At 38.5% G+C, this 27,163-nt stretch overlaps 3 protein-coding genes across 5 annotated transcripts in view; all 3 read right to left on the reverse strand.

Moving 5' to 3' along the window:
- Positions 1-27,163, reverse strand: part of LOC134289565 (uncharacterized) — a 246,262-nt gene that overhangs the window by 90,734 nt on the left and 128,365 nt on the right. The gene's annotated exons all lie outside the window — the stretch shown is intronic.
- On the reverse strand, positions 1,767-10,930 carry LOC109411214 (uncharacterized). Its single transcript, XM_062855847.1, has 4 exons — positions 10,861-10,930; positions 2,289-2,527; positions 1,856-2,141; positions 1,767-1,777 (listed from the first exon to the last, which is right to left on the reverse strand). The coding sequence occupies exons 1-4, from the start codon at positions 10,928-10,930 to the stop codon at positions 1,767-1,769; spliced, it is 606 nt and encodes a 201-aa protein (XP_062711831.1).
- Positions 10,928-27,163, reverse strand: part of LOC109411216 (dynein axonemal intermediate chain 7) — a 132,789-nt gene continuing 116,553 nt past the window's right edge. For all 3 annotated transcript variants that reach the window (XM_062842366.1, XM_029864532.2, XM_062842365.1), the window contains one exon: positions 10,928-11,084. The gene's annotated coding sequence lies outside the window, so the exon portion shown is untranslated. The remainder of the gene's footprint in view (positions 11,085-27,163) is intronic.

The following is a 27,163-nucleotide window of genomic DNA, read 5'->3' on the forward strand; positions in this document are numbered from 1 at the left end:
GTGAATTGTGATTATAGTTTTTGTAAAAAATATGAAAGGAACAAAGTTTTTTTTCTCAATGTAATGAGCAAAATTGTTTTTTAATTCGTAGGCGAATTTCTTCATAGACTTATCAATCAAAAACATGAGGTTTAAAAAAATTACATAACACTTTTCTGATGAAATTCAACATACAGTGTTTACCAAATACTTCACATAGGGAATCGCGCCACTTGGGCGGTGGCTTCTATATTCTCCTGTTTTCCACTATAACTCAGTCAAATTTGAACCAATTGACACAACTTTTGGAATGTGGCGAGATAGGTATAGTATCTACCGTGTACAACATTTCAAGTCAATTGGTTCAAAATTGACTGAGTTATAGTGGAAAACAGACGAATATAGAAGCCACCGCCCAAGTGGCGCGATACCCTAGTGTTTTAAAATGTTTCAACGAAGCTTCCCGGAGAATTTCCAAACTTTTCTGGAAATCAATTTGAAAACATGAAAGAATTCTCCGTTGAATTTCCTCAAAATCTAGTTATAAATGCTGCATGTTTACTTATTCGACAACTCATTCAAAACACAGGAAGCATTTAACTTTACAAGAAGCTTGTTTATTTGGGTCACTGGCTTATCTTATTTTTCTATTGCTGAGAAAAGTATCCACATTTGAAAATACGTCGATCTTTTTCTGAGTTGTACTTTTTACACATAATATATTTTTGTAATTGTTTTCCAATTCTCCAGCAGTCCTATTTCACTACTTGTGACCAAACATTGCCTCTCAGGCGTTGAAAAACTCCCTTTTTGGAACAATAGTCCATTTTATGAGCCGATTTTATGAATGAATTTTGACAGAAGGTAGCGTCCAATAACCCGTGAAAATCAATATCATCATCAACATTGTTGTCACTTCGTAAAATGGCTCATTGTAAAACATGGTTGATAATACCGAGTGTTCATAGGTCTTCAGCGTGCGTTCTATCTCGACTAATCAATGCTCAATCAACAATTATTTGAAAAGAAGGCACAAATATAATATCAATATTTGTGTAAACACGTTTAAAATTCAGTATTTTTCATTTAAATTAAAATCAACGCAATTACTAAATAATTTAACGAGAATGAAAGTTACTAGCTTGGCCACAGTAGCGCTTTTAAAGGCTTCAACTAAGCACCGTTTTAGCCTTCTACTATAGAAAAATTAAATCTCACCTAGGGGAGCGAAAATGTTTTTTTGAAGCTCTTAGGGGGCGATACCTCCTTAAAGTTTGGGAAACACTGGTGTACACTGTGCGGTTAAGTCAGGTTTGTGATGCAGGGGACTTTGAAAAAAGAGGAAAATAGTAGCATTCCATTCCAAATCCCAAATCGATTGGAAATATTTTTTTTTTTTTTTTATCTGTATTAACGAGATTTTTAGCCCTAGGCTAGTTCATCTCGGGACCCACGCTTTATTTCCCTTCCGAAGGAAGAACTCACATTTTGCGAGTTTGTCGGGAGTGGGATTCGATCCCAGGTCCTCGGCGTGATGGTCAAGAGTTCTAACCATCATACCAGATCCGCTCCCCGATTGGAAATATTAAATAAATTTGTTTTGCATTATATACAATTCTGTGGATAACAATATGCATGCTAAAATTACAATGCACAAAAAATGAGCATTCATTTGATAGTGTCCGAGACTGATGGATATAATATATGCCTGGCTGTTGGCCAGTACAAGTACAAAATATATGTTTATCTGTTTGCCAAGCTATCTCTATGTTAATGCATACCTAACATCACTTTACGCCTGGAAATAATGGAATGAATATTTCCATTATTAGCAGCCCAAAGCTCATTATTGATCCCATAATTTGCGCGTGCTCACGCAGTAGGCTGATAGGAATCCGATTGCCCTGGCTGAGAAAGGATTGCTGCTGCTGCTGCTGCTTTAACTTACCGACTACGATCAGATAGACGAGAAACACCAACGGTGGGTGGGACGATATCTGACACTCGTAGAGACCCTCATCTCGTTCATTTGCATACTGGATCAGCAGCTGCCAATCGTTCGGGGCCTGGTACTGCAAGGAGTAGCGCGAGTCGCTGCTGTACGTGTGGCGGCCTACTGTGATCAAATGGATGTCATCTCCTTTTCGGCGCACCCAAGTCACCTGCGAAAGATGGAAGGATGATGCCCGCATATTAGCACCAAGTTGGCACATACAGACACACATACAAGGAAATGATACACAAATTAGGCTTCTTGAGTTAATTACCCTCCAAAGGAACCTAAGCATGGTGGTATGTAATGTACGTACGGTTCGTTCCCTCAGATCGTTTACGCGACAGTGCAGATACACGTCGTTCCCAAGCTGTGTGGTTACATTTGCCGTCATGTTCGTTTCGTCGAAAAACGGATACGGGTCATGGGTGGTGCTTTCCTCAGACTCCTCCTCGACGTCGTCATCCGGCAGGTCGGTGTACGGCGGGGAGATATCGTGCCAGAAGTGTCGCGGTATTGTTTTGAAAGTGTTATCATTTAGCCCGATTTTGGCGACTGGCAAGCGAAACGGTTTTGGGTGGAATGGAGCAGAAAAAACAAAGGATAATTTTCAGAAAAACGGTGTGCGAGAGAGTCAGGGTATTTGCATTTTTCTCATTTGGTTGGCTTGGCTCGTGGGTTTGCGGTGAGCAGGGATGCCAGGAATATAGATTTAGCAGGTCGACACAGAAAATATGTATATACAGGGGATATTCAAAATAACTGGGGCAAGTCAAATTTACACTTTTCAAAAAATGTTCAACTAGCTGAAACTGTTCGAAAAGAGCATCAAATTTTCTCAAATTTTTAATGTAAGTGCATCAATTAGGTGTGTATCAGAGGTCTAATTTTGGAAAAGATCGGGCTATTCTTCACGAAGTTATGAAGATTCTAGAAAAAGGTATAATTAACCGATAGCCAACTTTGAGCTGTTATATCTCTTGAATCAATGAACCGAATGCAATAAAATTTTGATCATTTATGACTCATATAATGAACTTTGAAAAACATTCGACTTAATTTAAAATTATTATTAAGAAAAAAAGTTATAGCGATTTCATTTATTCTACGTTTTTGCCTTTCTCGTACACCAAGGTGTACCGAAAGGCTATATATGTTCACTCCAAAAATGAAATTTCGATAGAGCCCCCAGAGGGGCAAGTTTCATATACCAATCGACTCAGCTAGACGAGTTGAGATGATGTCTGTGTGTGTGTATGTACGTGTGTGTGTATGTATGTGTGTGTGTATGTGTACAAAAAAAGGTCACCTCACTTTTAGATAGTAAATATCAACCGATTTTAACGATCGACGGCTCATTCGACGCGGAATCTGGTCCCATTATTTCCTATTGAAAATGGTTCAGATCGGTCCAGCCGTTCCGGAGTAATGGCCATTTAGGTGTTCCGGAACCGGTACCCCTGGAAGGGGCCAGACATGAAAATGCACCAAACCCATGCGTGCGGCCCATCAAACCACGGCATTTACGATTATCTGATGAACGGTAAGCAAGAAAACAGTATCAGACCATATCTGAACCGGTAGTGTTCCGGAACCGGTTCTGGGTGTCCCGCCGGAAGTGGCCAAATATCAAATTGAACATAACTCATGCATGCGACACATCAAACAGCGGCTTTTTCGATAATCCGATAAACGGTTAGCAGAAAAACAGTATCAGACCACATCTGAACCGGTAGTGTTCCGGAACCGGTTCCGGATGTCCCGACGGATGTGGCCAAATATAGAAGAGTACCAAATCCATGCATGCGATACAACAAATATCGGCTTTTCTGATAACCTCATGACTGATTATCAAATAAATAGGTTAGGACCACATTAGAGACAGCCGGTTGTATTCCGGAACCAGTTCCGGGTGTCTCGCCGGAAATGGCCAAATATAAAAATGAACCAAACCCATGCATGCGACACATCAAACAGCGGCATTTCCGATAACCTGATGAACGGAAAGCAGGAAAACAGTATCAGACCATATCCGAACCAGTAGTGCTCCGGAACCGGTTCCGGATGTTCCGCCGGATGTAGCCAAATATAAACGAGTACCAAACCGATGCATGCGACACATCAAACAGAGGCATTTTCGATAATCTTACGAACGGTAAGCAGGAAAACAGAATCAGACCATATCTGAACCGGTAGTGTTCCGGAACCGGTTCCGGAGGTCCCACCGGAAGTGGTCAAATATAAAAGAGTACCAAACTCATGTATGCGACACATCAAACAGCGGCATTTTCGATAACCTGATGAACGGTTAGCAGGAAAACAGTATCAGACCACATCTGAACCGGTAGTTGTCCGGAACCGGTTCCGGGGGTCTCGACGGATGTGGCCAAATATAAAAGAGTACCAAACCCATGCATGCGATACAACAAATAACGGCTTTTCTGATAACCTGATGACTGGTTATAAAAAAATAGGTTAGGACCACATTAGGGACAGCCGGTAGTGCGGTAACCAGGTGTCCCTCCGAAAGTGGCCAAATACAAAATTGAACTGAACCAATGTATGCGACACAGCAAAGTTCGGATTTTTCGATAACCTTATGAACGTAAGCAAGCAAACAGGTTCAGATTGGTGAAAAAAAGTTTTACGCATATGGTCAAATCTCAACCGTTACGTAGTAATTGAACTTTACATGTTTTTGATTTTTCTTGCCTCAAACTGGCTATAACTTGAAAATGTTCAAACTTATCGCATTTGAAAGATTATTAAATTTGCTACCAAAAAAGATCTTGGGATCTATTGGTTTGGTTAGATAACTAAAGCAAAAAAGCTCGAAAGTAATGTTTGGCCTTTCTCGTACACTTAGTATTCTAAAAAACTATAGGGTAAATGTACCAATAGTGGTGCTATTAGTAGCTCCTTGTAGTAAAATAAATAAATAAAATTGATAATACCACAAAATAAAAAGTCTGAAAACGTTAATCGGTTGTTTTTCACTTAAATTTTCTAGGAAAAATGTAAAAACCATTGTTTATTTAAGTATTTGCTAATAAATCACTTGCACCAACTATAGGTATACGGTTCCTATTATGGAGGTAAAATTTAACATTGGTTCCTATAGTGGCGCATCCCATTGAATTCTTATGGGACCCACCACTATAGGAACACTACCACCACTATAGGTGCAAAGGAGCAAAAAAATTAAGGAAAATAATTGATTAAAATAGGGTTTTCGGCAAATTCTGAACACAAAACTGAATTAATGTTATTTATGAGCTTTTTGGTCGAAATAGTGCTAAATTACCACTACCTCCACTATTGGTACTACCTCCACTAAGGGAGCTTTTACCCTACGTTCACTCAAAAAACGATTTTTCGAAAAAAAAGGCTGGGAGGATCAAGTCGCATATACCAATCAACTCAGTTCGACGAATTGTGATTATGTATGTGTGTATGTATGTGTGTAGGTATGTATGTATGTGAGCAAAATAAGTTCACTCACTTTTAAGGCACTTCCCATTGGTCGATTTTTCGGATTATAGCTTGAATTGTTTGCTATCAAAAATGGTCCAGATCGGCCAAGGCGTTCCGGAGTTATGGCCATTCCAGTGATCCGGACCAGCACCGGTAGAACTGGCCGTATATAAAACTGAACTAGCCCCATCATCAAACATCAAACTGCGGCGATTTTTGTAACCTTTAGCATGGGTGACGAGTTTTGTGCGGAAATCAAGACTGGAGACCAGAAGCTCCACGATGTCGGCCCAATATTCAATATGGCAGCCAAATGTTCTAGGTGGCGGCTCGAAATTCAAGATGGCGGCTGTTTAATGGAGATTTATAGCATGCTATATGGGAATATTTGATATGGGGAAGATGTCTGGACTCCTAAAATGGCGACTAGAATATCCAAGATGGCGGTCTAAAATCCAAGTTGGTGGCTCCAAATTCAAAATAGCGTCTGCACGCTAAGAAAATGTTACTCTAAAATGAGTAAGATTCACACAAAACTGAGCTAAACTGGAACAGCTCAAAAAATGAGTAAATTGCATTTCCAGCGATAGCACTGGCCCAAGTGCAAAAATCCAACTGGTTTAAGCCGTATAATATTCTTCGCATCATCAAGAATATTATACGGCTTAAACTGATGAGATTTTCGCACTTGGGCCAGCGCTATCGCTGGAAAAAAAATTTACTCAATTTTGAGTTGTCCCACTTTAGCTCGAAAATGAGTGAATTTTCTGACCGTGTGTATAAAAAAAGTTTAAGGCTCTAAAACCATGCAATATGGGTATATTTAGCATGGGGAAGATGCCCGGAGTCAAAAAATGGCGACCAGAATGTACAAGATGGCGATCTAAAATCCAAGATGGCGGCTGTTTGGTGGAGATTTAGACTCTAACGGCTGTTCTGTCAAGTTCTAGGCTCTAAAACCATGCAATTATGAGTATATTTGGAATGAGGAAGATGTCCGGAGTCCAAAAAGGCCGACCAGAATATCCAAGATAACGATCAAAAATTTAAGATGGCGGCTCCAAATTTAAGATGGTGGCTGTTTAATGGAGTTTTAGGGCCTGAAACAATGCATTATTGGTATATTTGGTATGGGGATGATGTCTGGATTCCAAAAATAGGCGACTAGAATATCCAAGATGGTGGTCCGAAATCTAAGATGGCGGCTCCAGATTCAAGATGGCGGCTGTTTAATGAAGTATATTTTTCGTAGGGAAGATTCCTGGACGCCAAAAATGGCGACCAGAACATCCAAGATGGCAATCTTAAATCCTAAATAGCGGCTTCATATTCAAGATAGGATCTTTTTCTTAAGAGTTTGAGGCTCAAACATTAAAAGCCAGATAAACGATATGATTTCTAATATCATGAAATGGATATCTGTTAATTGTATGAAAGTGCGATATACATCAACATTTCAATTGAGTTTTATTGAAATGGGGTTTCGAAGACATGAGAAAGGCGCCATCACCGCTAGGTGGATTAATTAGAGTTTTTTAGTAAATTTATCTACTTTTAATATGCATCCCATTACTTTTTCAATTTGATGCCGGCCATTTGGTTGCTTTTCTTCGAAACATAAAGGGTAACTCTCGCTGAGACCGTCCCACTATTTACACCATGTTCTTAGAAATGTTTAAGATGGTGATTTTCTGAAAGTCCTCCTCAAAAAAGTAAGAAAAATGCATTTTGTTATTTAATTTGATGGACCCCCCATTAGTTAGAGCCACAATTATTTTTGCGGACCCCTCGGTTTTGATCAATTGTTGGCTCATTTGAACCGTTATAACTCAAAAGTTTCTTCAAAAACCACCTAATAACAAAATGTTGTTGAAAAGAGGAAAGATAGAGCTACCATTTACAGTTATAAAAAAAATGGGTCGGCCATATTGATTTTGGCCGCCATCTTGGATTTTTATACCAACACTGTTTTTTCACCATGTTGGCAACCACTGATTTTCAAAAATTTTGCATCAATCGAAAGCGGGGACATATTTACACAACATGTCAAAAACTTAGAGATGTATCTTTTTCCTATCAAAAGTTATCTGCACTTTTGTTAATCAGTAAATAGTAGCCCTATCTTTCCTCTTTTCAGCAACATTTTGTTATTAGGTGATTTTTGGGGAAACTTTTGGGTTATAACGGTTTAAATGAGCCAACAATTGATCAAAACCGAGGGGTCCGCAAAAATGGTTGAGGTTCTTACTAACGGGGGGTCCATCATATTTATTAACCAAATGCATTTTTCTTACTTTTTTTGGGGGGAGACCTTCAGAAAATCGCCACCTTAAAATTTTTTGAAGACATGGTGTAAATAGTGGGACGGTCTCAGCGAGAGTTACCCAAATATATTCAAGCCAATTAGAGGAAATTTAAATGAACTATAATTACTATCTCAAATTTTGAAACGATGATGAAGTTTTGGATAAATTGATGTTATATTAAAAAAATAATCTAATCGTTATAATTTTCTTTCGTGTAAAGAATTTCAAGTTTAGTAAAAAGTTTTCAATAGCTCATTATATGAGTCATGAATGATCAAAATTTCATTGCATTCGCTTCACGGAATCCGAAGATATAACAGCTCAAAGTTGACTATCGGATAATTATACTTTTTCTAGAGTCTTCCTAACTTCGTGAAGAATAGTTCGATCTTTTCCAAAATTGGACCACTGATACACAACTTATTGATGAACTTACAGTAAAAATTTGAGAAAATTTGATGCCCTTTTCGAAAAGTTACAGCTAGTTGAAGAGATGAACCAGCCTAGGGCTGAAAATCTCTATAATAAAGAAATAATAAATAATACAGCTAGTTGTATATTTTTTTTGAAAAGTGAAAATTTCACCTGTCCCAGTTATTTTGAGTATCCCCTGTATGCGTGACATGTAAAATTACTACAACAACTATTAAGCGGCTAGTACACAGGGCCAAATATACCAAAACAAACCAATACCGTGATTTCGGGTGAAATTGATCACTTTCCACAGTTTTTGGCTTCTAATTTTTTAATAGTAATCGATATGGTCAAACTCAATGCTTTAAAACAAGTACGATCACGGGTTTCATCAGTCAACGAGGTTGAAACTTTTACTGTAAATCATTTTATTACAATAAATGTCATTTAAAATAAAAAATCAAAAATTTTAGTTTCGGGGTGAAATTGATCAGTCAGTGAAATGTCTTTGTAAGTGCTGAAAATAAATTTTCCACCTGAATCATCCATCCCAGAATACGAAAAACTTTGTAAAGCTTTTACAAGTTTAGTAAATTCTTACCTATTTAAATTTTAAATTTAACAAATCTAAAGCAAACGCCTAAAACTATGCAATTTTCATACTAAACAAGTTATTACTTTAGAAAAAGTACAATTTTATGCATAAATATCAATATTTATAGAACTTTTGTTGACGTAATCGGGTTAAGCGAACACCTGGCAGCTATAAACATTCATTCGAATATTCATTCCATGTGCGATACAGCTACGCTGACAAAAGTTTGAAAGTGTCTTTGAAAATCGCCAAACATGCAGTTTCGGAAAATATTAAATTTAATACAGAAATATGTGACTAACTAGCTGTAAAACATGTGAACTCATCATTCGATAACCCTTGAGCCAGATAATGGTTATTTTCTACAAATTGTTTTAAGCTCAAAGCTTTATTTTTGACAAATAAAAATTTCCCTCATGTCGATCAATTTCACCCCACTGATCAAATTCACCCGAAATCACGGTACTCAAACTTTTGGTTAGACTCGGTAGAATTTTAATCAATGTCAAATAGATGTTTTCTCATTAGTTCACCCTTTGTCAAATATTTGACCCCGTGTACTCGAGGCCTTACCCAACTAACATTTATTGTGAATGTAAACGTCAACAAAGCGTCCTTAATACGGCTTGATGCTGAGTTACTGTGTTGTACATATGGACGGAAGCTTCTATGCAAGCCCTATACCAATGAATCTGGCGAACTTAATCAGCTTGTACATGCTGTGCGATCAGCTTCTATGCCACCTAGTCATAGCTCTTTTCTCGGCTCCTATGTAACCACTAACTGAATAACATCTTGAGAAGGCGCTTTTTCAGCCTTTTTACAGTTGTTAAATAATAGTTATACGGCATCCCCAAATTAATCGATTAAATATAATTAGGTTATGGATACCGTGTCACAATGCATGTGAAACTGGAATTAACGCTTTTAAAATTGAATAATTAAAGTACTTGCCGCTACTTGGAATCGAACTCCCGATCTCCGTATCCACTGGTCCCGATGATGTCCTCGCTGCCACACTGCTATATATAAATAACATAGAAAATAGCCCGTTTTGTTTTACTCCAGACAAGGCTTCATAATTGTGCCACAAGAAACCTTACCCAACTTCATCTTGCTGTAAAAGCTTGTGAAACGTCAAACGCAATAATGTTTACATTGAACAAGCTGTGTGGTTGCGCCAACAGATTCTTCTTCACAGCTTCTAGCTGAAAGAGTGTTCTTTAAACGGCTACGAAGCGCTGCTGTTTTGTGTTTTGGCAACATTACAAAACGAATTGTATAAAAGCAGCTGCTGTAGTGGCTGGGACTCTTACTCGATTTGCACATCTTCCGGCAAATCTTCCGGCATTGAATTAAAGTGCAATAGAAGCAACCCAAATAATTTCACAGCACATACATGGATAGCTGTAAAGAATTTGTGTAGTAGCTATATATCCCGCATAAAGTTTGTTTTGACAATAATGTTTATATCCGACAAGCCGTGTTGGTAAACCAACAGTTTCTTTATTACAGCTTCTAGCCGTAATGAAATCGCATAACGGCCTTTAAAGCGCTGCTGGTTTGGGGATTTGTCAGTATAACGAATTGTACTGTATAGTAGCAGCTGTTTTGTTAGTGGGGACTCCTATTCGATGTGTTCAAGTTTTCACATCTTCCGGGAAATCTCCCGGAGTTGGAATACGGTGGAGTAAAGGCAGCCCCAGTGACAAGCAATGAATTTCTGAAAACCGAGTTTGGTAGCTGTATGATGCTTGTTTTGCAGTCGTGTATTAGCTTACGATTTATATTTGACTAGCTTTCCTTTTATTCAGCGTTGACTGCTTTTACTCGATGGTTACACAACAGAAAGCAAATGACTGAAGCTTATAGCGCTGAAAATGTTAGTTGGGTAGTTTCAAGCAAGTTTTAAAACGTTAAAGATTACAAATCAGTTCAACGAGACAGATTGCAAATAAAGCCTGATACAGATATGAAACAAAAAACTTGTTTAGCATCCCTGGCGGCGAGGTACAGAGAGTGGGAAAATTGCAAATTGTCATCCCCGAACCGAAGCAAACCCCAAAACCAAAGCCAAAGCCGACCCAACCCAAACCTACCTTGTATCGATCCGGTGAGGTGGTGCAGCGAAACGAGGGTCAATATAATCCGAAACGTTGGATGCCTCATAGCAGCATTTTATATGTGGCCTGACGTGCTGTTTATTATCAATCTTTTTTATTGTTCACGAGCAGCAGTTGTCGGCGACGGCGATGGTTGCTGCTGGGCTCGAGCAATGATTAATTCTCATTTTGGTTGGGCATCGTTAATGCATCACAACAATCTGCAATAAAAATGAAAGGACCACTTGTATCAGAATGAACGAGGTCTTGGTGCGGTTTGTTCAATCAGAAGGCCATGAAACTGTAGTGTGGTAATTGCAGGGAATCACAGCAGGCTGTAAGGTGGCAATTTCGGCGAACCCGCCATGATGTGTGAACTGCCGGTGACAGTTACGATTTATTATGAAGGACTGATTCAGAGAATGATGGAAGTGATTGAAATACCACCGACTGTGGGAATCAACAGATTGGTTGTGGGAGGTGGTGGAATAAATACTTGTTGCCTGTACCCGGTTACCATGAATCAATAAATTGTACTCCATCATAGAGTATTGTTTAAACAGAAATTGATATTTACTCAATCAATATTGTCATGGAGAATTTTCTACGTGGAATCGGACTTTATTTGTTCCGTAAGCATACGCAACAATTCGAATCGTAGAAAAATCATTGTTGAAGCAAAGGGACATGTGATTTTTTTTTAAATCTTGAAATGGGAGCTTCATATCGAACAAAGATATCAAGTTTCTGAGTAACTTCATTATTACTGCACTGCTCAGAATCTAGTATAGAATTGATTGTCTTGTCTAGTAAAAAAAATAATAAGCCAAAAGGGTGTTTGGTGGAAATATCCTATATAGAAAGTAAGGATAACTTTGTTTGAAAATAATCTGTAATCGCATTTTACTTGGTCCCATGCATTTTTCTTGTTGTTTTTTTTTTTTTTAAAATAACTACTTCAAGGATTTTTTCAGGCATTTGCCCTTACATTCCTCTACGAACTATTTATTGTCATTTCTAAAGAAATTCCCTTAGTAAATTCCCAAGAGATTATTCTAGATGTTCCTCCAGGGATTTCTCCAAAAGTTCTTCCACGTACACATGCAAGGAGTGCTTTATTAATTCCTTTCAGGATTCATTCAGACCTTTCTTCAGGAATTCTTTCATGCATTTCACCGGTGCTCCTGCAGGAGTTTTTCCAAAGCTTTACTACCGTGTCCAGCATAGTTGCCCCATATTCTCTGGGAATTACTATTAACATGAGACAACGGCAGTTTATTACTTGGAATTTCTCAAGGAAGTTTTCAATGAATAATTCTAGGAGTACATGGAGGGGATTCTTCAGTTCTTCCAGATGTTTCTTAAGAGATTTCTTTGAAAATTCATTTTATTGACTTCCTTAGCGAATTCCTCCTTTAAAAAAATAGCAGGGCTTGTTACCGGTTTTATTTTTCTGTTACATGTTCGATTACATGTTCAGCTTGTGAATATTATCCTAATAATGCGCATTTATAGGGTTCTTCTATCGTTCAGGAGAAATACAGCCCTAGCAACCGAAGTAGTTGCATACTTTCAGAGCATTTCTTATACTAATTAACTGTAATACAGGCAAGTCGGTCCCTAGCACGTGCACGGACATCAACATGCAGCCGTCTTGCAATAAAACCCGTCTCGTGATGGAAAAATAAAATACAGTCGACTCTCCGCATGTCGATGATCTACATCTCGATATCTCTTCCTATCTCGATGGTTTGGTGGGTCCCTTCAATCTGCATACATTTTAAATTTCTACATGTCGATACCTCCTTATCTCGATATCTCTCTATCTCGATGCGATCTCGTTCGTTTTTGTTCTAAATTTTCTCTCCATATGTCGATATGCCTGTTTTTACAGGTTGCTAGATCTTGTTTCTTAGGTGCAAAACATTCTGAGAAACCGAAGTGACGTTTGTTTGTTGACGGTTTTTCCTGGTTACGGACGGTTTTTTCAATCTAGTGTGCATTTCAAATTGGTTCTTGAATTCGATCTCTCCCTTTCTCGATGGTCACTTCAATATCGACATGTAGAGAGTCAACTGTAGAACATTTATAGGGTTCCTTATTGTTTGTTCGTGATGTGGCTCTAACGTGGGGCAATAATTAGTCTATTTATTTTATTTGTAATAATGGAGCCCAACTAAAAAAACCACTGTGTTGTCCTTACTGTAACACAGGCATTGAAGACGCGATTGCTTATCCATAGATTATGTTAGGTTAAGTTATCTGGCGCCAAATTTGGCGTTAAATTCTCTCGTTTTCTGGCACTCATGGTGCAACAAGAGTAATTCAGAGCCGTTACCGTTTAAGCAACACTCGATCTTCCTTCAGACAATTTGATTTGTTCGATGTTGTGTAAAATGCTTTGCAATCATCCACAAACATTTCTTCTCAGTTGGTGAAGGTTGTGTTACCAGTTCTATTTTTCTGTTACATGTTCGATTTTAGCTTGTGAATATTATCCTATTTATAATGCGCATTTATAGGGTTCTTCTATCGTTCAGGAGAAATACAGCGCTAGCAACCGAAGTAGTTGCATACTTTCAGAGCATTTCTGATCCTGAGTAACTCTCGCTGAGACCGTCCCACTATTTACACCATGTCTACAAAAAAGTTCAAGGTGGTGATTTTCTGAATGTCCTCCTCAAAAAAGTAAGAAGAATGCATTTGGTTACTCAAATTGATAGACCCCCCGTTAGTTAGAGCCACAACCATTATTGCGGACCCCTCGATTTTAATCAATTGTTGGCTCTTTTAAACGGTTATAACTCAAAAGTTTCTCCAAAAACCACCTCATAACAAAATGTTGTTGAAAAGAGGAAAGATAGAGCTACTATTAACAGTTATAAAAAGTTGGGTCGGCCATATTGATTTTGGCCGCCATCTTGGCTTTTTATACCAAAACAGTTTTTGCACCATGGTGGCAACCACCTATTTTCAAAATTTTTGCGTCAATCGAAAGCGGGGACATTTTAACACAACATATCAACAATTTAGAGATGTATCTTTTTTCTATCAAAAGTTATCTGCACTTTTGTTGATTATGACACGTTTTCTTCATACATTTCCATGCGCACCGGCAACGACATCCAACAGCATCAGAGAATACGCCTGCATGCATACACAACGGTACCTGCAGTCAAATTAGGGAAAATATGAGGTTCGTTCCCGTTTTTAACTGTTTCTCAATGATGCGGCATTTATTTTTAAACTTTTTTGGTGTTTTGAAAAGCTGAAACTTTCAACTTTTTATTAGTGGATTCAGATTTTAAATAAATTTTCGTAAACACTGGGAAATAACGCTGCATTTATGTAAACAACCGGCACCTGACCCAGTGCGCTAAAGTGTCTTGATTTACAAAAGTGCAGATAACTTTTGATAGAAACAAAATACATCTCTAAATTTTTGATATGTTGTGTAAAAATGTCCTCGCTTTCGATTGACGTAAAAATTTTGAAAATCGACGGTTGCCAACATGGTGCAAAAACAGTTTTGGTGTAAAAATCCAAGATGGCGACCAAAATCAATATGGCCGACCCAACTTTTTATAACTGTAAACAGTAGCCCTTTCTTTTCTCTTTTCAACAACATTTTGTTATGAGGTGGTTTTTGGAGAAACTTTTGAGTTATAACGGTTTAAATAAGCCAACAATTGATTAAAATCGAGTGGTCCGAAAAAATAGTTGTGGCTCTAACTAACGGGGGGTCCATCAAATTGATTAATCAAATGCTTTTTTCTTACTTTTGGGGGGGGGGGGGACTTTCAGAAAATCACCACCTTAAATATTTTTGAAGACATGGTGTAAATAGTGGGACGGTCTCAGCGAAAGTTACCCCCTAATTAACTGCAAAACAGGCAAGTCGGTCCCTAGCAAATGTAAATTTGTGTAAATTTCAGCAGATGTTTTAAGAGGAATTGCTGAAGGAAACTATGCAGGACTTTCTAAAGAAACCCCAGTAAGAATTTCTGGCGAAATGCAAAGAAAAAATCCTAGAAAAAATATCTGGATGTCTAGAGAAGTTCCTGGAAGAACCGGTAGAGGTATTCTGGAGGAACTCATAGAGAACGCCCTGAAGAAATCACATGAGGAAGTGCTGAAAAAATCTCACTTAGATTTCCCGGAAATAATCCAGCAAGAATGCCGGGTAAAATCCTATAGGAATCACTAGAAGAGCTCCTGGAGGTACCATAGTTAAAATTTCTGAGACAGGAATTGTTGGAAGAACCGCAGGAGAAGTTGGTTGAGGAATCTTTGGAGGAAGGTCATGAGGAGTTTCTGCAGGTATTTCATGAGGAATTTCTGGAAAAGTCTTTGGATAAAATCTCTGGAGGAATTCCTGGATGATTCGTTGGAGAAATCCCTGGAAGAACAACCGAAGAAATTACAGCAAAAATTCCAGGAGGTTTTCCAGACAGGATTCCAGCAAAAAGCCATGAGAAAGCTCTAGAAGAATCCCTAGCAGAACTTTTGAAGTTTCACAGTTAGAATAGTTGAAAGAACCGCAGGAAGAGTTTGTTGATGAATTACAGCTGAAATTTCTGGAGGAAGGTCACCAGAAGCTCCTGGAGGAATCCCATGAGAAATTAGTGAAGGAATCCCGCGATAAAATCTCTAAATGAATTCCTAGAAGAATCGCCGGAGGAACTTTGTGCAGAATGTTGAAAATATTGCCTTGAATAATCCCAGCAAATATTCTTGTATAAATCCCACAAGAAATCTCTAGAGAAATTCTACAAGAACTCCTGAAGGTACTAATCAAGACAAGAACTTTTGGAAAAGTCCTAGGAGAATTTGTTGGCAGAACCACAGTTGCAACTGCTTAAGAGATCCCAGCTGGAATTCCTGAGCTGGAAATCTCTGAAGACGTTCCTGGAGCAATCACCGGAAGAGCTTCTGGAAAATCTTAGATTATATCCCAGGATTCCCCCACAATTTTCTCAGAGCAATCCTCCAGGAGCTCCTCTTGGCTTTCCTGAAGGAGTTCCAGCTGGATTCGTCAAAGCGATTCCTGCTGTCATTCTTTCAGCAATTTCTCCCAGGACTCATCCTGAAATTCTTACTGTAATACCTAACTTTTCTAGGGTTTCTTCTTATAATTTCTCCTGGGGTTCCTTCAAAAACTCTTGGAATGATTCAAGGCAATCTTTCTACGTTTCTTCCAGAAGTTCCTTTGGTGTTTCCTCGAGTAATTACTCCAGAAACTTAATCCTGGGATTTCTCCGAAAGTTTCCCATGGATTCCTTCCTGGAGCTCCAGCTGGGATTCAACTAGCGATTCCCATTGTGTTTCTTTCGGGAATATCCTCTATGACTCCTCCAGAAAGTTTTATTGTGATAGCTGCAGGAAAACCTCTATGGATTTCTCTTGACATTCTTGCTGGGTTTCTTTCGAGTAGTCATCCTAGGATACTTCCAGAAATGCCTCTGGTGATACTTCTAGTGATTATTCTTAAGACAAGTGGGTATTACTAAAGAATTCTCTTGTGAAATCCCATAAGGAATGCTTGGAGGAATCCTCAAAGATGTTTTTTGAATATATACCAAGAGGAATGCCTAGAGAAGTCCCTGGAATAATCTTTAAAAGTATTCTGGAGAAATCCGTGAAAGAGTCCCTGAAGGAATTGCAGGCAATCAATTCTTGGAGGTAGGCCGAAACGAGTTCTTGGAGGAATCCCATGAGGAATTCCTCGAGAAATCCCAGGCCAAAATCTCTGAAGGAATTCCTGGAGGAATCGCCGGAGAAACTTCTGGAAGAATCTCAAGAAGATTGTCTTGAATAATCTCACCAAGAATTCCTGAAAAAAACCAATATAAATCTCGAGAGAAATCCCTAGAAGTATTTCGGGAGGTATCACAGTAGGAATTTCTAGAATAATCCTAGGAGGGATTACTGGAGGAATCTCTGCAAAAATGTCTGGTGAAACTTCAGGGATGCCTGGAAAATCCCAAGAGAAGCATATTGAAGAAATATCGGGAGGAATCCATACCTTCACTGGAAGAATCGATAGAGGTATTCCTTGAAAACCCCATGAAGAAGGCCTTGAAGAAATACCAGGACGAAGTATTTTGGATAACACAAAAACAGCTCAGAATGATGTACATATCTTGAAAAACCACGAATTTTGAGGTGTCGCATGATACTGTTTCGTTCACATTCGAAAAATGGAACCCGGAGCCGCTAGAATCATTTCCCGGTAATCAGTTTGTCGGTTCGAAAATGGCCAGAAGTATTCCATACAACGCCATACTAGCACATAATGGTGTATTTTGAAAACCGCGATATTTGAAATTCCAAATGACAGTATTGCACCATTTCCAAAACTTTGCCCCGGAACTGGATTACGGAAAATCGGTAAACCGATTCCAAAATGTCCAAATGTAGTCTAAATGACCAATCATCGTAATAATATTCTATAACTTTCAAAATCATGAAGCTTGAGGTGTCGCATGATGGTGTTTATTCATCTTAGAAAATTTGACCCCGGGACCACCGGAACCAATTCCCGTGAAATCCGCCTTTCGGTTCCAAAATGGCCAAAAGTATTTCGGATTACACAAAAACAGTTCAAAATGATGTATCTTGAAAAATCACGAAGTTTGAGGTGTCGCATGATGGTATTGAATCATATTCAAAAATTGACCCCGGAGCCGATTCCCCGGAACATCCGTAAAACTGGTTCCAAGGCACTTAGTGACCGGTATGGACTTCCAGATATATGTTTCTATCATTCTAGTTCATTCATGACCCAATTTGATTCCAGAAAAACTCCGGAACCAGGTGGCCATTCCAAAAGTTCCTGGAAAATCCCTAAACTAAAAGGATATCCGCATCTTGTGTCAAAATTTGGTTGAAAAATATTAAAAAACAAAAAAGTTATAGCGAAAAGAGTGTTTTTTCGCACTCTCGTTAGGGGGGGGTTGGTAACGGAGGGGTTAATTACATAACGCTTATATCGAAAACCTTAGACAACCTCTCCCCTTCCCCCTCCGTTATGCTTTTTTTTTTGTATGGAAATTCTAAAATTTTTGTATGGGCCGTAACGCTTGGCTATACTCCCCCTCCCCCTTTAGCGTTACGTATTTTGTGAACGGCGCCTTATGTCTTGCCTCGCATCGCGTCTCGTGTATGTCGTCAAGGTTTTCGTTTGCATAAACTGTTACTTAGTGCGAGATTTAGAGTAACCTAGATGACACGGCTGACAAGCACACATGCTCGAGGCATGGTACGTGAGTTTTCCCTTTCATTTTTACTGAAAATATCAAATGCCGGATTAACAACCTTATCTAGAAAAACATACTTCATACAAATAAATGTGTTAAAATTCACGAATAAATACAAATAATATATAAATAATACTATCAAAACAAGGCAGGATACGACTCTTTATAACCACAGCTTAAAACAGAACAACAGCGATAAATCCAACTTGGCGTTCAGAAAATACTAACTTGGGCAGCCTTAAACGTTTGGGTCATTCCGCGCCAAGTGACCGACCGCTTTCAATCGACCATCACGGATTTGAACCAAATTTGGCTGAAACATTTGTTTAGATGGTAAAAAAAATCCAAATTTTGGTGCCGATCGTATCACCCCTCGGCCCGTGGCAGCACCCCTCGTTTTGGCCGATGTAAAAATTATCCTCTCTTTCTTTTATTTTTATCATTGGAACGATTGCACATACACATTTTCGACCTTCGGCTTTTTTAAAGGAAATCGTTCAGGGAATCCAGAAAAAATATTATTTTTTTGATACAGCGTTGCCAGATATCATATTTTTCAATTTTAAAACTAAAAATCGATTTTTCTCAAAATACGTATATTTTGATTTTGAAAATTTTGATTCCATCGTGTTTATCAGACGTTTTTCGATCAAAAAAGCTTAACTCCCCAAGGTAATTTGCGTCGTTCCAGGGATATAGAAAAAATGGGGATAGAAAAAATGTTCATTTTTTTCATATAAAGTATTATATAAAATCAGGTGCAGTTTATAAATTTCGTGAAAAAAAACATTGTTCGATGACATACAAAAACGTTTTGTGCTGATTTGAACAATATCGAGTATAAAAAGGATTTAAAAAATTGTGACAGTTTTTTTTATCTGTATTAACGAGATTTTTAGCCCTAGGTTGGTTCATCTTGGGACCCACGCTTTACTTCCCTTCCGAAGAAAGAACTCACATTTTGCGAGTTTGTCGGGAGTGGGATTCGATCCCAGGTCCTCGGCGTGATAGTCAAGTGTTCTAACCATCACACCAGGTCCGCTCCACATTGTGACAGTGTTGCCAGTTTACCTTTTTTATTATACCATAAAATTTAACCTTCAAGTGTTTGACAATGTACAGGTTATTCTGAAAAATCGCACCATGTGTGTTTCAAGATGTGTGAGCAAGATAAAAACAATACACATCTTCCCTAACGACCTTGTTGTTAACCTTTTCTTCACAGATAAACAGACGTAACATCTAGAATAATTTTCGTGAAAATCCATCGCCTAGTTCACACTACCATCACCTGGTGGAAATGTTTCACGATACACTGCATTAAGCAATATCGTCAACAGAAGGCACTAGTGTGAAACGCCAAACGCTTAGAAAAACGATGCGCGCACCTCTGGTTGTGAAGGCTACAACTATAAAGTTTCAAAAAAATCGTTAAAACCGTTGTCGATGGAAATTTTTCCAATTTTACGTCTGTTTGTCTGTGCTTTCTTGTTTATGGTTCTATTTATCTGACAAAATGACCAGATAATTGACAGTTATTGTTAGTTTAATAGTTAGCAATAAAAAAAAAGTGGTTTATTGGAAAAGATGAGGATAAATTGTTAAAATATAAAATGTATCTATTGTGAAATTCATTTCAATTGTCATTTTATTCATTTCAACGAAGTTGTGGATGGAAGTATTGCCACACATGTAATTTTTTTTGTAAACATCTAATTTACACGAAAGCTTTCGTAAATATGTAGATTACACAAAATAAAAACAAATGATTTCTGTTTTTTATACATATCGAGCACATTTGGCAAAACTGCATGAGTATGAGCATAGATGGCAACACAATTCATGATTGCTACTCCATGGTTAATCGTAGCGAACGATTGTCGCTTTAGTTTGTGTATTTGCTTGTCAGCGACAACAGCAGCCACTTCGATCACTCACCAGCATTCTTCACCATTTGCCATTCATTCATTCGCTGCGACGAATGGCAACGAATATCCATGTCAAGCAACTTGCGCTTGGCTTCCCACAAAGAGGAGTGAATATGAATGGAGTGAGGCGAATATACCGATCCTCAATAGAAAAGTAGTTATCACCCCTCTAGGGAGCAAACGCTATTAATCCATTTCACTCAGAAATTTTAGTTCATTCTTCGCCACGAAGAACAAACAAAAACTCATACCATATGCAATCACATCAATAGACAACGCAATACTCAACACTGTTCTTCACTTCTCTGCCCGGGACAATAAAGGACATGATCTATTATTCTGCGATCCCCTCATAGGGGTGATGCATTCACAGTAAGAGTAAACGCAATACTAAGCATCCCGCACCTATTGTTTGCGTTTTCGCGAAATACTAGCATACTTGGCAACACTGCCGTAAAAATCAATCAAAAGATATTTTTACAGGAATTTTTATAAGGAGTTGAACCTTTGAATATAAAATAAAAATACTGAAGTATGAGCTACCAGTTGCGCGACGATGCGTAGTATCTAATATTATCTAATTCCAAAGGATATCATACTTCATATTTTATCATATTCCATATTGTCAGGTTTAGATACTGAAATTAGCTGTGGGTCAAGAGACGAACCAGCCAAGGGCTGAAAGTCTCTCAAATAAAGATAAATCAATCAGCTGTGGGTCATTGAATGTAGTTATATCGAAGTGAAATTTTCAGCACTGTTGCTTATAAATACAGGTCGGACTCGATTATCCGGGGATTCAATTAAGCGGGGGTCCGATTATCCGGGGCTCGATTATCCGGCAAAAATGGCTCGATTATCCGGGGAAAAGTTTGTTTTTGCTTTGTTTTCAAAGTTTGATATTACAATATAACAAAAAATGTGATAAACATCAAATACAACACATATAAATAACATATAGCCTATTTGAAAATTGTTTTTATTTTTTTCACATTTTTCAGCTAAAATTTCATTTAAAAAAAAACATGGTTATAAAAATACCAGACGTTAATTTTAGGCACTACAACGTCATGTTTGTTGACTTCTATGTTTAACGAACAGTTTTTGATTAAAGAACATCGAAAACAAAAGAAAAGAAGCATGGCTCGGTTATCCGGGTGATTCGATTATCCGGGTTGAAATAATTTTGGAGTTACCCGGATAATCGAGTTCGACCTGTACACTCATTAAATGTTTTCCTGAATATATTTTACGTCGATGTTGCCAAATGTACTAAACCTAAATAAAACAAATACTTTTGGCTTGCTAATTAGATTGCATACTAAAGTTCTAGTAAAATTAAGTTTTCTACAATAAATATTACATATTTGGCAGCACTTCCGTTCAGATAATGTTAAAATATATGAAATTTGTTTAGAATTGATGATCTAACTAGATACATTTTTTTAGTTCATCAGGTTATGCTAGTCCATTACGATAGACTCATAATTGATGAACTGGCAACACTGTCACTTTTTTTTTAATACTTATTATACTTGATTTTGTTCAAATCAACACAAATGTCTTTATATGGCATCGAACAATGTTTTTTTTTGCGAAATTTATAAACTTCACCTGATTTTATGTGATACTTTATATGAAAAAAAATGAATATTTTTTTCTTAAAAACGCTATATCTCAGGAACGACGAAAATTACCTTGGGGAGTTAAGCTTTTTCGATCGAAAAACGTCTAATAAACACGATGGAATCAAAATTTTTAAAATCAAAATATACGTATTTTGAGAAAAATCGATTTTTAGTTTTAAAATTGAAAAATATGATATCTGGCAACACTGTATCAAAAACATAATATTTTTTTTCTGGATTCCCTGAACGATTTCCTTTAAAAAAGCCGAAGATCAAAAATGTGTATGTGCAATCGTTCCAATGATAAAAATAAAAGAAAGAGAGGATAATTTTCATATCGGCCAAAACGAGGGGTGCTACCACGGGCTGAGGGGTGATACGATCGGCACCAAAATTTGGATTTTTTCTTTTACCATTTAAACAAATGTTTCATCCAAATTTGGTTCAAATCCGTGATGATCGGTTGCAAGTTTTCACATTTTCTCTGTTACTTCATATGGAATGACCCTTATTTTAATTGTTCTATTTCAAATAACAATTGAGGGGCCCAGATGCAAAGGAATTCAAGTGACCATTTTGTAGATTTCGAGCTGAGCATTCAAAAAGTTCTCCAGATTTCAAGCTTTTAGGATATTTTTTGGGATTGTTTTTACGATGACTAGACAATTACAATAAATTGGAGAAAATTGGAGAAAAAGGACAGACATTTTGTATGGGATGAAAAATTATTGACAAACTTTAAACTTCATTTACTCGAGAATGTGGTTTTGTGACCCCTTTGCTTCTAACCCCCTCAATTTCAATTGTGTTCAAATACAAGCTAAGTGGTGGAATCTGTATGTTACATTTAACTTTATTGATTGGCGTACGCAATGGAGAGCACCCTATGAATTTCCATCCAAATTCCAAATCCAGCTTTATATGTAAGGATCTTTGAGATCTTAAGTATCCTTTTCTTGTTAAAACATTTCGCTCACAACCTCCTTGCCGATAGTATTTGGTATTATATGGATTAGACCAGATATCGAACAAAAACGTCATTCAATCAAATATATACCAGTTAGAGTATCAGCTTGATTTTCGGCCGCATTAGATTGCAACAAATGTGTGTGGTCATCTGTGCTATGCTATGTTATACTATACATATTTAAATCAACGATGTGATCAGCTCTTAATGCCATTGTAATAATTCGAACCCGAATTGATACATTTAATCTATTTCACCCGCAGACACCATTTGGTGGTTACGCGGTAATATGAAACCGTCATAACACCCATACATAGTTAATAAAGGCGGAATCATTTCTGCGGCAAAAGCGGTTACACACCTATTGTCCAAAAGCAAATTGAAATTGTTGCTGGCGAACCATTCAAGTTAACCACATAATTTCAGGGATGTGTACATTGTTAAGCTTACTGTTGCTAGTACTCCAACACAAACGGGTAGATTGTTTATTGGTATAGTGGGAAATTTTGAAGACAAAGATAACATAGATACATTTTTTTGTAAGGACATTATTACATTTGTAAATGTGTAACGCATCCATGTCTTATTGTATTGAACCGAACGGAAATCTTTTATTTGTATGTTACCATCCCGTACTTAGATCCAACAAAAAAACACGTAACATAAGATGAATCCCAGGAGAGATGACTCGACTCAATGGCAATAAATTATGAATGTACAACTAAGCCCGCTTGTATGGGAGAGCATCTGCCAGATGCTCATAACTCCGGCACTTTGTGGATTAGAACAAAGCTGTTTTGTTTCATCCATGCGCTGACAGCATCTGTTTAAAATTTCATGAAGAATTCCACCTTACGTTGCGTTGGAAGCGAATGGGGTTCCTTTGCGTCTAGACAGGTTTGTCAACTGGAGAGACGATTTCCAACATTGGGGGATGGAAGGCGAAGAATCCAGACCTGTATCTTCTGACACGAATCCGGTTGGGAAGGGAAAACGGGGAAAAAAAGGTTGAATTAAGAAACCCAAATTGTTGGATCCGTCGCTGCTGCTTTCATGGGCCGTCGAGGCTGAATTTGAAATGAAAAACACTTACCGCTATCATTTGAATAAAATGTCGCTTACTTGATTGTTAATCTGATGTCGTTATGGCACTTTTTGCCGAAGTTTGTTTGCTTATGTTCGATGTTACAAAAGAACGAATAGGTGCAATAGGAGATCTTGAAGAACAATTGTGAGAGTTGTGCGATTTGATACAGCAGTTCAAAATAATACACTATTTTTGATACACTGGCCGGAAGTGAAAAGGCTTATCAGAAGAGGAAAGTTGAGAAGTGGAACTTTTTAATATTCAAGTTATTTTCAACTTGCTTTAAATTTTGAAATTGATTACTGGTAGTGCTAAAGGTTTAGTTGAACAAAATAACAAATTAAACAAAACTCCGAGCTGGGGAACCAATATTCTTCTGCATAGATTCACTTTGATAATAAGGACGCTACCACATGGCTTAGGAATACACACGTCAAGTATCGATTATCGCTTTTATTTTCTTGTTTGCGTAGGAAAAGGGAGCTAAAAAAGGCCACTTAGTAATGCCAAAGGATTCTTGGAGGGCCTAGTAAGGCAAATTTGCTTCAGGTTACACTTCACTCCAGTGGATAATAGGGTTCTTATTGGCATAATTATATTTAATTTGCATCAAACAGATTTCGACAGAGAACGCGTTGAATGGGAGAACTCGTAAGGCTGAAATGGAGACGCATGATATGTTTAAGAGTCTGCTCGCGAAAATGAATAAGACATGGTAACTGAATTCATTCATTTTTGTGTACGAGTAACAGTTCCATCACTATGTAAACAGCATTGGAGACTGTGCAGTTCATAGTTTTTTGTATTAGAGGTTCTTCTGGATTATCCAGATCGCTGAATAATCTGAATATTTTCCAAATTAATCGAAATTCAAAATATTCACATTTTTGTTGGCATACGTGGACCGCGCATTATTTACAAAATTAACGTCCGAAATCAGTCGTCTTTATTTAAGAAGAAAGAAGTTTATGAGGTAGGTATGTTGAACGAGGAATTCAACTTGGAACGTAAACAGAACGCAGTACGCAAGACAGAGCTTGCCGGGGGCAGCTCGTTTATTCATAAATTAACCCTCGAGCGATCGCGCTGTTGTATTTTGCATAACACGTTGAAAAAATATTGCATTTTGTACTCAGCATTACCCGAGCAGAAGAAAATAACAAGTGAATAACATATCAAGGTATTTATCTTAAATACTACCATACCTTGATATGCCCTTCATTAGGTGGTAATAAGAGGCAAAATAACAAAAGTGAATACCAAAATTTTGTATAAATAACACCTATAAAATAACAAGTCTTGTTATTTCAATAATGAATGCATACCTAATATGTGGAGCGGACCTGGTGTGATGGTTAGAACGCTTGACTATCACGCCGAGGACCTGGGATCGAATCCCACTCCCGACAAACTCGCAAAAATGTGAGTTCTTCCTTCGGAAGGGAAGTAAAGTGTGGGCCCCGAGATGAACTAGCCTAGGGCTAAAAATCTCGTTAATACAAATAAAAAAACCCAAAATTTCAAGTGCTGTATTTGTTACTCCAAAGTTATTGAATAACAAACTAATAACATTTCTTGTTATTGAATGTTTCATTTGTTCGACGACTTCATGATGTAATAGCAAATCTTGTGCTTCGATTATTTTCACTGCTAAACCAACAAATACTACATCAATACAAAACTCTACTCAAATACCTCCAACTGTTATTGTGATGTTCTCATAACATTTCGTAGAATAACGCAACAATAACAATTTTAGGTATTAGAGCACGCATGGTATTTGTAAGGTATGCCCTTCTGCTCGGGTAGGGTGGTGCTGGCGGCGATGACCAACCGCACGAGTTACGGAAGGTTATGGCAATCGTCGTAGTGCCTGCCTACTGTGTTTTTGACGTACAGCTCCGTTGAGAAATGCCCCGCAAATTCATCTGTATGTGAGCCTTCCTTTCCAGTGGGGAAGGGCTCTCACTCTATGCTAAGAACCTTCCTCGGTCCCAAACCCCCCTGCGTACAAAATTTCACGCCGATCGATTCAGCATTCCGGATCCATAAAAGCCAGACAGACAGACAGACAGACAGACAGACAGACAGACAGACAGACAGACAGACAGACAGACAGACAGACAGACAGACAGACAGACAGACAGACAGACAGACAGACAGACAGACAGACAGACAGACAGACAGACAGACAGACAGACAGACAGACAGACAGACAGACAGACAGACAGACAGACAGACAGACAGACAGACAGACAGACAGACAGACAGACAGACAGACAGACAGACAGACAGACAGACAGACAGACAGACAGACAGACAGACAGACAGACAGACAGACAGACAGACAGACAGACAGACAGACAGACAGACAGACAGACAGACAGACAGACAGACAGACAGACAGACAGACAGACAGACAGACAGACAGACAGACAGACAGACAGACAGACAGACAGACAGACAGACAGACAGACAGACAGACAGACAGACAGACAGACAGACAGACAGACAGACAGACAGACAGACAGACAGACAGACAGACAGACAGACAGACAGACAGACAGACAGACAGACAGACAGACAGACAGACAGACAGACAGACAGACAGACAGACAGACAGACAGACAGACAGACAGACAGACAGACAGACAGACAGACAGACAGACAGACAGACAGACAGACAGACAGACAGACAGACAGACAGACAGACAGACAGACAGACAGACAGACAGACAGACAGACAGACAGACAGACAGACAGACAGACAGACAGACAGACAGACAGACAGACAGACAGACAGACAGACAGACAGACAGACAGACAGACAGACAGACAGACAGACAGACAGACAGACAGACAGACAGACAGACAGACAGACAGACAGACAGACAGACAGACAGACAGACAGACAGACAGACAGACAGACAGACAGACAGACAGACAGACAGACAGACAGACAGACAGACAGACAGACAGACAGACAGACAGACAGACAGACAGACAGACAGACAGACAGACAGACAGACAGACAGACAGACAGACAGACAGACAGACAGACAGACAGACAGACAGACAGACAGACAGACAGACAGACAGACAGACAGACAGACAGACAGACAGACAGACAGACAGACAGACAGACAGACAGACAGACAGACAGACAGACAGACAGACAGACAGACAGACAGACAGACAGACAGACAGACAGACAGACAGACAGACAGACAGACAGACAGACAGACAGACAGACAGACAGACAGACAGACAGACAGACAGACAGACAGACAGACAGACAGACAGACAGACAGACAGACAGACAGACAGACAGACAGACAGACAGACAGACAGACAGACAGACAGACAGACAGACAGACAGACAGACAGACAGACAGACAGACAGACAGACAGACAGACAGACAGACAGACAG

Source organism: Aedes albopictus, chromosome 3 (assembly GCF_035046485.1).
Source record: "Aedes albopictus strain Foshan chromosome 3, AalbF5, whole genome shotgun sequence".
In the NCBI taxonomy this organism is placed as follows: domain Eukaryota; kingdom Metazoa; phylum Arthropoda; class Insecta; order Diptera; family Culicidae; genus Aedes; species Aedes albopictus.

What these genes read in the sequence shown, in the direction of transcription:
- LOC109411214 (XM_062855847.1), bottom strand. Translation starts at nt 10,930, where the DNA reads ATGAGGCATCCAACGTTTCGGATTATATTGACCCTCGTTTCGCTGCAC. An exon ending in CCTCACCGGATCGATACAAG is followed by an intron (nt 2,528 to 10,860) that starts GTAGGTTTGGGT and finishes TTCGCTTGCCAG; the next exon opens with TCGCCAAAATCGGGCTAAAT. An exon ending in ACGATCTGAGGGAACGAACC is followed by an intron (nt 2,142 to 2,288) that starts GTACGTACATTA and finishes CATCTTTCGCAG; the next exon opens with GTGACTTGGGTGCGCCGAAA.